This window comes from Lagopus muta, chromosome 21 (assembly GCF_023343835.1).
Source record: "Lagopus muta isolate bLagMut1 chromosome 21, bLagMut1 primary, whole genome shotgun sequence".
Classification (NCBI taxonomy): Eukaryota; Metazoa; Chordata; class Aves; order Galliformes; family Phasianidae; genus Lagopus; species Lagopus muta.
The window spans coordinates 3,677,232-3,694,068 of record NC_064453.1 but is presented as its reverse complement, the minus strand read 5'-3'; the positions used below and the strand labels follow the sequence as shown (position 1 = coordinate 3,694,068).

Sequence of the window (16,837 nt, the reverse complement as noted above, 5' to 3'; positions counted from 1 at the left end):
AGACCTGTCTTGACACCTCCAATCTGCACCAAGGTTCCCCATGCCCCATCCCACCCTTCATCCTTTCACAAGAAGCAGCTTGCAGTGTGCAGGACCCCGTGCAGGTCAATACCCAGAAATGAATCGTCAAGAAGCCAGCTGCTGCCTGCTGTGAACCAACAAGAAAAACTCTTTACCTCCCTGGAATCTCATGCAGTGTCACTGTGCTGACTGTCTGTCACTCTCCACTCTAGCAATTATTGAAATGCAGCCTTCTCTATCTTGATTCTATGAGTTTATGCACTACAATACAATAAAAATATTAGCACATTAAAATGCATTAAGAATTAGCACATTAAAATTCTGTTCAAAGACATTTTAGCCAGCAGCAAAGAAAAAAAAAACATCTCAACATACGTACAAGCAGGTTTATTTAGCTTTCTTATATATGTGAATTATACCCACAAGTTATTACAAAAGCGTGCAAATGCAAGTTCTAACAGTACAGTAAAAAGGGGCGTTCACAGAGGAACATCTGAGATCTATAGTATCTCAGCTTGTAGAAGGAATATTTCCATTAGACATTGTAGGCAGAAGAGGACACATTTCCTCCATGGCCTGTCCAGTTAGTATGGATAAATACACCTGGCTTCGATAACAACTCATATGTATGTGCACCAAAGTAATCACGCTGAGCCTAGAATAAGAACACACACACACAATATAAGAAGACACATGAATATGACAGCCACACAAGTACTGGAAATGGCACACAGGGAGACACGAGCATAAGAATTCAAGAAATGACATGTGACTCTGGTACAACATTCAAAACTATTGCATCACTATTAGGAAAGACTACAATAAAACATTTATTAAAATCTATTAATCAGCAGTTTCACAGAAAGACAAGTGTATTCTTTCTGACATGTACAAACCTGAAAGACTTACATACATCCAGAACTCTATAGATACGTATGCTTTTTGTTGTTTTGTTTTTTTTTTTAAACAAAGCATTTTTATCCAAAAGCAACACTACTTACTCCCTGCTTTAGAGATAGAATACTAGCACACACTGGGCACTGTCATACCACTGCCTCTTGTATTCTATGGACTGATATCTCATAGCATCTTACTAGTTTGAATTTCAGGTTTTGAAGTATATTAGGCAATCAAGGCCTATATTTTTACAGTGGTGGAGTGACCATGAGATAACTGCCATCACGATTCTTACATCAGTAATTAAATAATAACATGCTGATATTTCAGTAGATAGAAGATTTACCACACTATTTCAGGCACCTACCTGGATCAGGTTAGCTGGCAGCACTTCATGTCTGTATCCATCATAAAAAGAAAGTGCTGTAGTGAAGCAGGGCATAGGAATACCATACTGGACTCCAGTACTGATTACATGTCGCCAGGAGTCCTGGGGCAGAGGGGAAGGGGAAAAAAAGAAAAAGAAAAAAAAAAGAGAAACATACATGTGAGCATATACAGCATTCCAGTTTAACACTGCGTGCAATTTCACATTATATGACATCTAAGTCTGAGTAAACACAGCAGTATATTCCTGATTTAACACAAAAAGGTTGATCCAAAATATCAGCAAGTGAGCCAGTCAGCAATCAAGCAAATAAAAGTGCAGGCATATACTTTGCATGCAGTCCAATGACAATTGAGACAAGAATGCTGTTCCTTCACAGATCATGCATGCATCCCAAGAACACGAACACAGTGAGGCATTTTCAGGACATCTATCAAGCACACAACCACCACCCAGAGATAAGAAATCAGCATGTTGCTTCAGACAGACATGTGGATAACCATTATTTCAGCTGTACACCTGATTTAGGAACCTCCATGGAATAATCAGCTTCAATAAAAGAAGTTATTAATGATAAGACTTCTTTGTTGTCCAGATAATCTGTTTTTAGTTCTGCCTGTCATCTCCCACCCAAATCAGGGCACTGTTTGGACAGCCTAACGAATGGTTGGTTTGACACGCTGTTATTTTGGTGCTACTGCAAACAACTAGAACAAAGCTTGATACTTTGTACCACTGGAGTCCAAGTGCACAAGGCACCTGACAGTGATCAGAATGCTCATACAGGCTGGGCAATTCTTCCTGACACTGTGGTTCTACTGAACTGCTACATTCCTGCTTAGGGTTCTTCTGTAATGGTACAATGGAAATCTTTAGTTTTAATGGTAGCTTCTCTAGAACTAAAGAGAAGAACCATGGTACAACAATGATGATATGTTTATTTGCTCCTGTATTATCTTGACATTGATAATGAATCTTATAATATTACGCAAGATCTTGATTTGCTGCTTGATATACCTGGATGATCATTTATAAAGAGGTGCAAAACTCTTTTTCTTCACTTAGCACTTCCACTTTTCAGCTTGTTGACAAAAAAGAGGCAAGTGGCATTTGTAGGTATTTTGAAGGACAGGTCGCCAACCTCGGCATGTTGAAAAATTCTAATTTGATTCCCAATAATTTTCTTGTGTTGTTTCAACCACCTTCAATTATATAGCTTATTTCTCATCCTCATCTTCTAAGACTGGTATGTTCTAATAAAGGATACCTCGGAGCCATAAATGATTAATTCCTGCTCAGAAATGTGTGCAGGTAAAATACACAAATAGCCTGAAGACTGGTTAGAAATCTTTGGGATTAAGGATGCTGCATAAATAGGATTCAAAGAAGTTCTTCCCACCTTTTCATTTTTTCTGATAAAATAAAGTTGTGATGGAAACAAAGTGCAGAAGTTCAGACTGCATATTGCTGGGTTTTTGTTTTTCCTTCTTTGGAAACTCACCTGGCATTTTTCTACAGCTGTCTTAAAGAAATCATCCAACAGCAAATTCTGAAGTTCAGGGTTTCGATCAAAAGCATCTTTGATTTTTCCCAGGAACACACTGGGGAGAATACATACAAACCAGAAATCAAACTGTGTACCTTTCTACAATGGCCTAAAATCAAAAATGCCAAGACTTGACTCAGCCTATGAAAATCTGTAGTAGCTCAGCCATCAGAAAACTGGTGTCATCTGTAATCTCTAATGCTGACTAGAGAAACAGATCCCCAGAACCTTACCAACAGGTTAACTCCATGGATTTTCTTATTTCTGGGCTTCTCAGTCTAGCACTGCATGAAGTAAATTGCCTCCTCTTCGCCCCTCAGCAACTACACCACCTCTTCACCTCAATTACCTTCTGATGATGCAGCCTCCCCTCCACATCAGTGCAATGCCACCATAATTCAGTGTCCAGCCAAATTCTTTGGCTGCTTGTCTCAGCAGCATGAAGCCTTGAGCATAGGAGATAATCTTGGAAGCATACAGGGCCTAAAACAAACAAAATAATAGAATTGAACCCGCAAAGTTGAATGGAAAGTAGACCTGGGCCCCTCATCACAGTTTACAGCACCCACAATTTGTTCTGACCAGCAGCTTTAATAGAGTGCTCTGGCAAACACAGTGACTCACCTTGCGTATGTCCTCAAGAAATGCCTTCTTGTTCCCACTAAATTGAGTCAATTTAGGCCCATTCAGCAGCTTACTGGCCTGCACTCTCTCATCCTTGAGGGACGACAGGCACCGTGCAAACACAGCCTCACCTTTGGGTAGGGTAGGAAAGAACAGAGAATTACCAAGATCAGTACCACCACTAAGGTCTGAGTAATGTCCTGTCACATAGCAACTGCCACTGGATGATGAGCTGCTGCTCATAGTGAAACAGAGCCACGTGGAAAGAAGTGCACAGACTATTTCAGCTGTTACTGAGGGACCAGTCTGCCAGCCAGCACAGCCACCGGGTAAATACTGGCTGACACAGCTTTGAAATGATCAAAAAAAATCCACAGAAAGCGCATCTAAGATCAAGTCAGCAGATTTGAACAAAGAAGTTAACTTACACGAGGAAATAAACTCAATAAATCTAGTAGGCTCACAACATTCGTTTTCAGAAGCCCACTGGATGGTTTTATAACACCTCTAAGCAGATTACTGAACATCATTCTCCAGGGCTAAGGAGAGAGCCAAGTCGTTCTTCAGCTCCTAAGGAGTAAACCTGAATGCCAACCTCTTGACTTGACTCAGTCGATTTCTAATTATGCTGTTTTAAGCTGTACTTATTTGCAATTGAAAATTGCATGGTTAAATGAGAATAAAGATAAAAATAATTTTCTTTTCAGAGTCTGATAGGGGGGAAACAATTAAAAAGTAAATTAAAGAGTGATTAAAAAGAAAAAGAAAGCTTTCATATTGAACTCTTCTTCCTCCTTAAAATCAGTTGTGAATTAAAAAGAAGAAGGAGTCACATTTGTGCAGGACTCTGGATCCCCCCTGCTGAAGGGTTAACAGACTGCATCAAAACCAGAACACGCTCCTCTCCATTTCTGCAAAAACTTCCTTCTACAGCTTAGGAGGAAAAGGAGGGAGGAAGGGAAAGGAGTTTGGAAAAAGCAGAGATAGCATGACTCTGCCTTCACAGGAAAACTGCAAGTCATGCTTATGCAATAATGTCACACAGAAGCTGCCCTAAGAACAGCCACATTTGCAGGGCTGTTGTGTGTACTTCCTTATCCACTGATGATTACTATCAGCACACCGGGCACTGGGCAGGACTGACCAGGGAGTGTCTTCCCCACCCTTGGTCTCTGCAGAATGCTAAACCAAGGAACCTCGCCAACATCGCAGTGAGAAACTCTATCTTTCAAGCCTACAACTGATAGTCTGTGACTGTGGCAGAACACAAAAACCATTTACAAAGCTGGCTTTGTAAAAATACATTGTTGCAATGCAGCCCCATTTCTCTCAGAGCTATCACTCCAGTTACTCTTTTCGGTATACTGAATACAGTTTATCTTCCAAGGAAACGCGACTTGAACATTCAGGCAACAGAAGAGGGGAGAAAGCAAGAAAAATAAAGCCAACCTGAGAGTAAAGAAACTACTGAGTCATCGTATTTACTCAAGGAAAAGCCTACATCAGCCCTGTGGTTAAGAGATTATTCTAAAAGTGTTACAACTCCTGTGTCACAATGCTGAGCCAGGCTGCAAAGAAGTGTAGACACCACAGAGTCAGGGCTGTAGGTGAGCAGATACATTTTTATATCTTTTAGGGATATAATCTTAAGGAATTACAAAATACACTCCCATTATCTTTGGGTTTTGATGAGCAGCCTTATCAGGCACAAAACCAGCACAGCCCAGTCCCTGTGTTTTTGTCTAGTTGCAGTGAATCATAAAAATAGGAGAAGAAAACGTTTAAGACATCTGAAAAACAAGAGCTTACCAAGCAGTGGTTGAGCAACAAAGTTTCAGATTTCCCCACTGCTTTTTATTATTATTATTATTATCATTATTACCATTATTATCATTATTATTATCAATATTCCTTAGTGTGATATGCCATGTGCAGGTAGGAAAGACAAGGCTCGACCAAAGAGCCATTTACCTATGAGGGTGACAGGGACTCCATATTCCAGGGCAGAAATTGCTGTCCACTTCCCAGTGCCTTTTTGTCCTGCACTGTCCCTGATCTTTGGAAGGAGGTATTTGCCATCCTTGTCTTTGAATTTGAGAATATTGGCTGTGATTTCAATCAGGAAAGAGTCCAGTTCAGTCTTATTCCATTCCTCAAACACCTGAAAGAGGAGAAAAAGTACATGCAGACAGATACGTAGTACACACCAAGTTACTATGTTATCTAACACATATTTACTGATTCACTGATGTATGTAGAAACACAGATGCATATGTATGCTTGCTATTAGCTCAGTTACTGGTTTTACCAGCTTTTGCCAGGCAAGATGTTGCTTCCTAAGGAGAAATCAGCTGTAGAACAGGAGAATTTAAACAACATCTGTAAACGCTCAGGTGTAAGTGCTTGCTGCTCCCTACCTCACAGCTATTTGAAGTTCAGGCACTCTGTGCATCTGGCCTTGGCCAAAGGTGCACAAGTCAGAAAAATTAACTTTACACACACACAGCAGCTTTAACTAAGCCCTGCTGCCTCTATCAAGTGCAGCCAACCAGCATGGGAGGAAGGGAAGACACTAAAAAACTGCAAATCACCTGCGACATCTCCTCGTGGCCCATGCCCACAACATCCCTCATCAGGTGGTAGGCCTCACAGATCAACTGCATGTCTCCATATTCAATCCCATTGTGCACCATCTTCACAAAGTGCCCAGCACCCTCCTCTCCTACCTGTCAAGAAATACAAAAAAGAAAAAACAAGCCATCAGTAATGCTGCTGTCACCATTCTCAGTATTTAACACCTATCTATGGATTCCTTCTCTCCAATAAAGCTTCACAAACCCAGCACTAACAGAAAATGCTGTCAGTGTAATCACAGATCTGCTTTGCTTCCCCACCACACGACCCAGCCATAAAACATTTTTCTCCCATTGGGTTGGGTAACATCTCAGAGTTGGTCAATCTGAACTGCAGGCAGGCAGCCAGAAAACCCACGTAGCGATGTGGATAGCTTTAACTGCACATTATGCATGAGCTACCTACACAGGCTAAGGGCAGTATCAAATTAATATTTACCCAGTCACAACAAGGTTCCCCAGATCCCACTTTAGCAGCAATGCTTTGAAATATGGTCTTGATATGTGGCCTGTGGATAGAAATAACATGGCTCAGCAGGTAACAAGAGGATACAACCACCACAGGAGAAAAATCCATCCTTCTGTAGGAATGGGATGAGGGCATGCAGGCAGGCCGACAACACATCACACAGCACTGTCACAAAACAGAGTACATTTTCCCCAGAACTTGATGCTGCTTGCAAGAAAAGGGGACAGGCCATGTTACACATTTAAAAGTATTGCTCAGTCAAGCTTAATGGACCTGAAGGTGTTCAAATGTTACTTGCTCAATTTTACAGATGGGGAAACTCAGGTGGGTTATGATATAAGTTCATACTCCAAGAGCATCAACGGCAGAGCTGAAGCAAAGTCATATTCTGTTCAATAGTTACAAAAAAAAAATCCAGGGTGATCCAGAGGTTCATAGACAACACACAGGAATTTTGCTTAAACCCAAAAAGAAGTACTTTCTCCCTCCCATGTATTTCTCCCTCTAGATTTCTGTGGATATTACTTTTGCCTGTGAATTCCAGAAAGAAAAACCTGACTCCATTTTTCTTGCCATAAAAAATCTGGCACTGGCTGGTGACTCCAGCTATGTTGAGAAATCCTGAACCTTGAGGAAGTAAGAAGGCAACATATCTTGTTCTCTCCACACCCACTCCCCTTATGAAGGAAGGAGTCCTTCAGCTCTCAACATGAACCAAAGGACTGTTGCAGACCAGCCTGAGGAATCTTCCAGCTCACGCTTACCAGGCTTCTTTGGATCCTCCTGGCATGAGTGACGGACCATACCTGGCCCCCTCCTCTCCACCACTAACACCACTGCCAACAAATAAGAGGCCTTTTTTCAGCAGCTCCTTACAGCGCCTCTGGAACAACAACAAAAAGTCATTTACATATCTTTTAATAGCAGAGTCTTACAAACACGAGTTAGTAAACCAGACCTGAAGTCAGGATTTCAGTTCTGCTTTAGACATGCTACCAAACAACTTCAGACAATGCTCCTGCATACTCACAAGTGAATGTTAGGAAACTCAGTGCTGCCCTGAGGCAGACCCTTGCAAAAGAGTCATGCAGAGAGGACAAATTCCTCATAATCAACAGGTAGAAAAGTGCAGTACTGAGGCTGGAAACACCTCAGATTAAGTGCCAGGTGACACATGCTGTGTGCTGAGATATGAGGGAGGCAGAATAAGCTCAAGTTGCTGATTTCATTATGGAGCAAAGGTGCAATTGTGGATAACTGTATGGGCAATTAATTCCCTTCCAGCGGGAGAGAAACAGCCTGAGATTCATAAGCAGAGCTGCAAGCTCTCCAAGTATTAAACCTCATTTAAGAACTGTTTTTCACTCTGATTGCCCAATTTGCTTATCCAAGATAAGAATGCAAAAGCAGAAGGGCTGACAGCAACGCTTCTCTAATGTGCAGAAATACTAAATTACTTGCAACACTGTTAACACAGTCATCCCAGACACACTGAGAAGTCTGCTCATACACAGGCCTTTAAAAAAAAAAGATTGAAGAACCACATCACTGCTGTTCTGTTTTTGTTACCAAGACAGCCAAAGCAGCTATTCTGTCTTATTTTCCAGCAGCCCCATAGGACACAGACACAATAACTACTGCAATATTGTCCACACCACTTCAGAACCTGCATTTCAAAACCCTGGCAGTTTCCAACCAATTCAGTAAATGTCCTCAGATGTTCTCATCTCCCTGAAAGCTCCGTAAGGCTGTAACAAGATGTTTTCTAAGAGCCTTCAACCTCTTAAAAGGTGTCAGTAATCTTTGATGATCTGGGAAATTTCTATAAAGCATACTTACAGAACAGTCCCTAACTATTGCAAAAACTACGTTTTAATAGAATGTATAATCTAGTTCTGCAATGAGGATTCAGTTTGGCCTTCCTGAGAGAAGACAGCATCATATTGGCCAACTGTTCTCATGATCAGAGGAGAAAATATCACGGGAATTGTATTTTATCCACCCATTTTGGGCAGAAGACAAGCTTACCGTGGTATCTCTATACTCAGAATTCCCCCCATCAATTATAATGTCCCCAGTCTCCAACAACGGCACCTACAAAAAAAAATAAATCTGCATTTTGTCTTTTTCACTGGACTCAAAGATTCAGCACTGACAAACAATTGAGATCTTCCAGAAGAAACTTCCCCAAGAGACAAAGAATGCACAGTTAGAAAGAACATCTGCCTCACTAATTTATTGATGAAATCATCCACTGCACTTCCAGCCTTCACCAGCAAGATGATGCGACGAGGCTTCTTTAGCTTGGAGACCATCTCCTCCAGGCTGTGAGCACCGATCACTTTGGTCCCTTTGGCCTCATTGGCCAGAAAGTCGTCCACTTTGGAAACCGTCCTGTTAAAAGCACAGACCTGGAGGAGCAGGAAAACAAGTTACTACAGCTGAGAGCTGAAAGGTTACTTAAGCTCAGGCTAAAAGTTATATAAATAAGGTTCAACATAATGAGTTCTCCTGCTTCCACCCAAAGATGCTGAGTAGACATGAGCCCTGTAGCATGTCATTGCAGGAGCCTTGGGAGCCTTTTGTTAATGGCCAAGCCCAAAGCAAACTTAAGAGAAAAAGCACACTTATAGACAGCCAAGGCACCAGGTAGCTGACCAAGTACAGGCACGCCAGGCTGCTTTTCTCTGGGAACAGAACAAAGGGCAGCCGGGGTTAGGATTAAAAGGAGGAAACACCACCCATCAGGGCATCACAAGAAGAAAAACAAAACGCTGAGCTCCGGCCCTAGGAGCTACTGAGCCAGCCCTCCTGCACGACGTTTTCTTTCACTTACCACAAAGCCGTGATCGTTCATGTTCAGAACCAGATTCTGACCCATCACGGCCAGTCCGATCAACGCAATATCAGCTCTGGGAAGGGAGAGAACCACAAACGTCAGGCACCAGCAGCGACCCTGGGCGCACCATGCCCTTCTGGACCGTTCCGCCCTCGGGAACCGGCAGCCCCGGGCCCACCACGGGCAATTCCGGTTCTTCTCGGGGACCCGAACCCAGGCAGAGGCCGCGGGCCGTCAGCGCGCTCCGACCCAGCGCCCGGCTGCGCCCTTCCCGCCCGCTCCCATCCCGGAGCTGCCGCGTTCCACACGGAGCGGCCTGGCGACTGGGGGAGGCCGGGAGCGCCGCCTCAAACGCAGGGCGGAACGCCGCCCGGGCACCGCTCAATGGGGCCGCTCCCTGAGATGGGCAGCGCATCCCGGCTTCACGGCCATCCCTCGAGGCGGCCGAGCAGAGTCCCCTCCCGGCCCCCCCCCGAGGGCAGCCCGACGCCCGCTCTCACTCGGCCATGGCGGCGGCGCTGCCGGTTCTCACGGACGGCTCTCCCTGACGGACGGCCGCGGCGCGCGCCGTTCTCTCCCTTAGCCGCACGGGACGGGGGGGGCGGAACGGAGCGCGCTCATTGGCTGATCCCGCCCAGCGCTGCCTTCCCGCCCATGGGGCGACGGCTCAGGCCTGAGGAGCGCGGCGCCGAGCGCCTCACCCCCTTAAAGGGACGGGTGTGCAACACGGCGCCGGGCCTGAGCCCCGGGACGGACGGACGGAAGGGCTCCCGAAACCCCGCGCCGGCACGGCAGCCACTGGGGGCAGGAAAGGGGCGGCACGGCCGAGGGCTGCTGGCGCTGCAGAGATTTCCTCAGCAGCCAAACCCGCAGGAGGGCGGCAGGCCGCAGATTTGCGCTTCAGGCACCCGGCCGCGTACAAACCCACAGATGTTGGCAGCCGACACCCACCCCGGGGCCTCGCGGCCGGCTGGTGCTGTGCAACTCTCGTTTCCTCTCTCCTTTAATTAAGCAGCATTAATTGCCAAAACACGGGGTTGGAAAACTGCACCCCGCTGCCATCGGTGCCGCAAGGGCCACAGTGAGAAAGAAGGTGAAAGAGCTGAGGAATGGTGCCTGCAGCTGCACGCCAGGAGTGGAGGGGATGCAGCCCTCCCCGCAGCAGCCCCAGTTAAGCACAAGGCTCACTTCCCAACAAGGACAACAAGGCTGCTGGGTGCCTCCATTCCCCACAGCTGGCAGCTCACACGCGGCTGTTGGGGTTCGGTAGCTAGAGTTCGTTCACTCCCGTTGTCCTTGGCCAGCACCCTCAGATAAGCACGTTCAGCTTTGGCTGCACTACTACAGCCTTTTTAAGCTGTTGAGCAAAATCATCTTCTGATGATTTTGATGATCTAAATGCTGCTCAGGACAGACTCTGAAAACAATGCATTAAATACTAGTAATTAAATCATACTAAAAGGAGCACACGTTATACCTGCTAATGCACTGGTTGTACCTTTATTGTTTCACCTCGTTCACTAACAATTCAGTGGTGCAAGGTTACCATACACAGTTAGATAATATCTGCATTGCACACCTAAGGCTATACAGCAAATGGATCAGAATTAGTACAAATACATGAACTATATTTACATTTTGTATACTCAAGCTCCAAACATCAGATATTTACAAAATAAAACATGAAAATGAAAATCTGAAATTAATGTACAGTGTTGCTGATGCACTCCTTCGCTGGGATGAAATCAGTTTGCAAAGAGATTTGTTCAAGAAGGCCACTTATACAGCGTATACCTTGTATACCTTGTGTACAGAGAGGTTGAACAGAAATGAGAACCGCAATTAAAAGAAAAGATGTATTTCAGTGCAACAGCATGTCTGATGTCCAAAGTCAAGAACATTAATGGACTGCACGTGAAGTATGAACAAGCAGAGTGGGAAATTAAGAGCTGATCCTGGGAAGCGCTGATCATCCACGACTCCCCCTGCTTCTACTCTATATCAACGTGAGAGGGAGCTCAGCACTGCTCAGGACCAGACCATTGCCTTGGCAACAGTACAAATTGGAGAGTGAGGACCTCACACCCTCCATTTTCTGAACATGTGTCTGCTCCTGTTAATTTAAAAACTGTTCCAATTGACATTGGACACAACCATCTGGTTTGAGTTGGACTAGTTTTGATTTCAAACACTTAGAACGCATAAATGGCCTTCTGAACAAAAAAATCTCCATCCTGTTCTTGAACACCTGATGTTTTTAAACAAAGAAGCACAAAATTAATACATTCCTGCTACATACAGTACAGTTCAGACCACGTATTGGTGTTATTGACCACAATGGAGAGATGCAGCGCACACGTTAGAGATCCATTTTCAAGTACATTCAGCAAACCGTTCCAGAGCAGCATTAGTATCCTTCCTTCGAGCAGCAGGTGAACAACTGCATGTTCAACAAAAACACCACCACAGTATAAACTAACACAAACTAAGGCTGTGTAAGAGTACCAGAAAGATGCAATGCATAGGCAGTATATTAGTTATTGGAGAGTACCAACAGGTGTTATTCTAAAGCTAATCCTCTTTCTTATCTAATGTGCAATTAATTACAGATGTATAAATATACAATACATTACATAAAATTAAATCCCTGTAAATTAGATAACAAGCAGCAAAAGGTAAAGTCTTTGCTTTGAAATATCTTGCTGATCAGTAATCAGAACTATTACACACTAGCAAAAGAAAAAAAGGTTCTCAGTGGTTTGGAAATAATATTACCTTCCCTTCTGCATCCCAGAATATAGGAATCTTCTTTCAACAGGTACTTAAAGTGCATTTCCAAAATACAGTATAGAAGGTTTAGTTTAAAAACACCCAGGAAGCTCTTATTACAAATGACACGATTTTCATTGGGCCATTTCTCCTCCCATTTACTCGGGAACATAAAAAAACCCAAACTGTGGCACAGTTTCACTCCCAATTCTGTTTCAGAACCGCCTGTCAGTTTTACCAGCAGTGTTTCTGCTCAGTGGGCTGGCAGACCCCCAGCAGGACGCCTGGTGCCCAGCGGTTGGGTCCTGAGAGCTGTCTGACTCCAGGACTCCACAAGCACACAGCAGGTAACCAAGAGTGGGTTTTTAAATGTCAGCAGAAGGCAGCTTGGCACGTTTTTCCATCCTTGTTCTGTTCCTAAACAGAATTCTTTTAATTGTTGGGTTAGATCAAAAGAGCTTTGAAGTGAATAGAAATTTGCTTTTCTTTTTTTTTTTTTTTTTTTTTTGCTTTGCTTTCATTTTAAAGAAAATTTCAGTTCATTTCAGTCGTCCAGTTTTAAGTAGGGAAACCAATGTCTCAGTAATTGGTGAAAATCTGAATTTAGGTCAGAGCCAGGAACAGTAATGCCCACTTGAACTCTACATGAGAATTGATTTTGTCAAGATTATGCAGCTCTAAGAGATACTGATGATTAAAAATAGAATTCTGTTCTCCTGATGACCTGTTATCCACACAGACACCAAGCCATAAGAAGCTGCTTGGAATCTTCTGTTGTAAGACACTTATGTAATACAACTGTCACATCTCCAGCTCGGTATAAAATAAGCAACTGTCTCTTCCTGTTTTCAAAGGACAATCCTTTAATCGTGTTTCTATGCAATGTTTATTTACCCACAGTTCATCTTCTGGTTTATCCAAAGCAAAGACTTAGAAAACTAGTTTTCTTCTAGATTAAAAAAGAAAAGATAAAAACAAAACTTTTCATCTGTCAGTGCGTCGCATAATACCACCACTGAGATTGCGAGTCCTCCTCAGACTGGTTCCACTCCCATGGCAAACAGTGGGGATGGCGGCAGTAACAACTTAGTGCTTAAAATCAACCTACTTCATTCTCAATGCATCTTGCAATCAGCTTAGCTGCAGCTCGACGAGCCCACTGCCAGCACTAGCAGTCTTAGTATGCACACACTGCAAGTGCACATCGTCCATTGCAAAACAAAGGATATCACCACTGTACTGAGAGTCGCACACACTCAACAAGACAAAACCAAAACAGAAAAAATCCTCTCTGCTAATTCCTGGGTCCCCAGGACACACACACGCTCTGGGTTCCAGTTCTGAAATAAATCCAAGGACCTTAGGAGAGGGGATGAGCACAGTATTTAATCTGAATACTACACTGATAAATAAGGATATGCCCTAGCAAGTGTCAGACTCCATCTCCCCTTTCCAGCTATGCGTTTAGGAGGTCCCAGTATGCATTGCATTTTATTGAATGAAAAACCCATAAAGCTAATAAAAAAACTGCTCAGCTGATGGCAGTCCCACATATACTTTTGGCCACAGAAGTCCCAAGGCATGGGGTGACCTGGCGATGAGTGATCTGAATTAAAATGACCTTCCTGAGCTGGCGTCACAAGTTTTTTTCCCCCTAGGATGAACCTACTGTAATGGTGGCACGAAACCCTTTCATCTCTACCCAAGGGTAAGGATCCTCAGGGGGAAATCCTGGTACGTTTGCCCAGGATCACAGCTAGCCCTACCAGCGCCCAAGTCACAAAACAACAGCATAACAATCTGAAATACAGAAAATAAAACAAACAAAAGCTTCCAACCTCCTTAAAAACCTAAGTAAGAAAGATGAGTTCACTTCTCAGAAAGGAAACTCATTCTGCCTTCCTTTCCTGATGCAAGGAGCAAAGCTTTGCCCCACAGAGAACTTCCATCGCAGGTCAAGAACCAACACCACCCAGCTGATCTCCAAGCAGCAAACTGTCACACCACACTGACCAGGATCAAAGTCCACCTGATCTGCCCTCAAGGAAGGATAATGTCTGAAATTAATAACTAAGGAGGTTAGCTAATGAGAATTGCAGCAGGTAGATTAAGAGACATTCAACAATTATTCCAAAAGGAAGTGAAAGTGTCCTGCTGTTCCCTGAAGAATACTGCAAGTGCAAGGTCCAGAAAGCATTCTGTAGACAGTGGATACTTTTCCCCATTGACAGATGGGATGGCAGCTGAATATTGCAGGTACAGGATCCATGCATAAAGCAGGCATTTCAGAATGATGCCAAAGATCTGTCTTCCCTAACAAACCGATTACAAGTGTAAATGTCTTCCAAGAGGTGAGAACTGTCACTACAAGAACTAGAAAGGCTGAACTAAAAGCAGAAAGGGGAGATGTTGCCCTCCTGTGGTGACCTCCTGAAAAGGCTCCAGGAAACCACCATGCTGGTTCCTTCCACAAACGTAAGGGTGAGCATCTAAAACTTCAGGGATTGTACCTAACATAATATATTTTGGTTTTCCTCACATTAGCAGTTCTGTCTGCTCGGCTCAAAGGCAGAACAGCATTACATTTTAGTGGAAGAGTCAGAGGCAAGCACTGCTCACCTGCACCCCCACAGTGAACATGGAAAGGCAGATCTCTGCAGCCAGCCCCTCCAGATTCCTTCCCTACTTCTTTCCAGCCTGTTAGACCCAGAGAGCTCAAAATCTTGCACCAAGTCCAAAGTCCAGTCTGCCCAGATAGATTTATCCAATGTCAGCTTTCAAAGGAGTTTAATTCAGAGGCTGGAAAGCCTGAGGAGCTATTGCAGTTCCTGACTGGGTAATGTCTATATAGAAGGAATAATCTTTCCCTGGCATAGCACTTTGCCCTGAGGGAACCAATGACTATTGCCAAGTCACGAATCAAATGAAAAACCTGTAGCATTCTAGACAGACAATAATGTACAGTGGGACAGACACCAGAAGGTCAGCTGGAATGAAAAAACAATTGTTGTAGGAAAAAATCTTTTTTTCTTTTTAGAGTCGTGCATAATCAGGTTTTTTTTCCTCCTTTTTGTTTGGCCACATGCTACTAGTAGGATTCTCCGCACAAGTGAAAAGAAACAAAGTAGTGTTAGAATATCTAGAAAATGCAATGGAGGAGGTGGGGAGGTAGGGGTTGTTAAGCCACAGGATTACATACAAGAGAAACTGGCAAGAATCACAAAGAGAAAATGAGAGGTAACACTTTTATCTATCAGAATAGGAGTTAGGGAGAACAGATGAGAACATTACATGGACTCAGTACTTCAGCTGGCCTGTCCGTCTTCGAGCCAGTTTGGACCTGCACAAGAAAGAAGTGAAAAACCATTTGTTGAATTCTGGATGTGGACTTTTCTCCCTTCCCCAGAGTTTCTCCATCTTTTGTTCTGCTCTTTAATACAGTCCTAGCTTACTTTACAAGTTTAGGAAGTAAAATCTATCGTGAGCTGTAACCAGAAAGACTGTTCACTCATCTGCTGTGCTCCTTTGAAGGGTGATGGGTTCTTTTAAGGCACTGCTAAGTAACATTTGACACCGCACAGCATCTTCAGATTGTACACGTGTATTAATGATGTCACAAGCCAAAGCAGCAACCACTGCATTCCTTCAATTTTTCTTTTTTATTACACACTCCTTTGCTTTCCTTCAGCTCAACCATCCTGCCCATTTCTTCAAAACAAGGCTCAATTCTGTGACAAACTGCCTGTTTTTACTGACTATTTTTAAGCTCTTTGCCCAGGAGTTGCCTCTTACCGTATCGTGCCAGCAAGAAGTGGGTTGAAGGCGTATAACCAGTCATTCATGTCTTTGTCATTGATGGCCTGGAGCAGGACCCCACGATGCTTTGTGCATACACCAAAGGTGTTGGGTGTCTGCAATATTGAGGACGATTAAAATAACGAAGCTTACAGCCACCCTCCTTCAGAGGGGAAGAAGAAGAGAGTGCTGCATCCGTTTTCTAAAATACACAAGACTTAAAGGTCTTTCCTTTAAGTTTCATGGTCATTTCCAGGATATTACTAGTCAGACAATGGGACAACATCCACAAAAGTTTTTATTCAAGCATGTGGGCTTTAAGAGCTGCTGGGATGGACTGGTAAAGTTAATGTGACTTTTTTGAACACAAACAGGATGCCTGCTTAAAAAAAATATAAAAACCAAACAGGGCCATTGTACCAACAAATGCTCATAAAACCAACCACAATCCAGCACAGCAGTTGGCTTCAGTCTCTCATAGAATTATGTCCAAATCATAAGAACCTTGAACAAATTGGGAACCACATGGGCAGAAATATCAGATGCCAGACAAATCTCTAAAACAATGAAAAGAAATGACCAACCTGTAGTGATGATCCTGCTCTACATATAAAACAACTGCTCTCACACTGACCTTCACCATTGCCTGCTGATCCTCACTGTATTCCACCTGAGCCGTGGATAAGTTTATGAGCCCTCTTTCCACAGGATCTTTGTCACTGTTGTAAATAAAAACATAGGGACGGCGGACCACCACAAAGTGCTTGGCCCAGGAGCTGGAGAGTGGCTCTTTGAAGTGGAGATATCCTTTCTTTGACACCACAGAGCTGGCAAAACAAACCAACCAAAGAAAAAA

General features: G+C 43.6%; 2 protein-coding genes across 11 annotated transcripts in view; both read right to left on the bottom strand.

The window, feature by feature from the left end:
* Nucleotides 1–156: 156 nt before the first annotated feature.
* On the bottom strand, nucleotides 157–10,048 carry PGD (phosphogluconate dehydrogenase). 2 transcript variants are annotated; one of them, XM_048967971.1, is made up of 13 exons: nucleotides 9,918–10,048; nucleotides 9,415–9,490; nucleotides 8,810–8,989; nucleotides 8,607–8,672; nucleotides 7,343–7,461; nucleotides 6,549–6,618; nucleotides 6,068–6,202; nucleotides 5,448–5,637; nucleotides 3,477–3,607; nucleotides 3,202–3,335; nucleotides 2,808–2,907; nucleotides 1,286–1,408; nucleotides 157–282 (listed from the first exon to the last, which is right to left on the bottom strand). In XM_048967971.1, the coding sequence occupies exons 1-13, from the start codon at nucleotides 9,923–9,925 to the stop codon at nucleotides 268–270; spliced, it is 1,347 nt and encodes a 448-aa protein (XP_048823928.1). In that variant the 5' UTR covers nucleotides 9,926–10,048; the 3' UTR covers nucleotides 157–267. The 2 variants fall into 2 exon arrangements, with proteins under 2 accessions (XP_048823928.1, XP_048823927.1); XM_048967970.1 differs by lacking the exon at nucleotides 157–282 and adding an exon at nucleotides 393–676.
* Nucleotides 10,049–12,667: 2,619 nt separating this feature from the next.
* The window catches only part of KIF1B (kinesin family member 1B), an 80,816-nt gene continuing 76,646 nt past the window's right edge, over nucleotides 12,668–16,837 (bottom strand). For all 9 annotated transcript variants that reach the window (XM_048967959.1, XM_048967965.1, XM_048967962.1 and 6 more), the window contains 3 exons: nucleotides 16,616–16,808; nucleotides 15,979–16,097; nucleotides 12,668–15,526 (listed from right to left, as the gene is read on the bottom strand). In XM_048967959.1, the coding sequence (XP_048823916.1) occupies nucleotides 15,484–15,526; nucleotides 15,979–16,097; nucleotides 16,616–16,808 (355 nt within the window). In that variant the 3' untranslated portion in view covers nucleotides 12,668–15,483. The remainder of the gene's footprint in view (nucleotides 15,527–15,978; nucleotides 16,098–16,615; nucleotides 16,809–16,837) is intronic.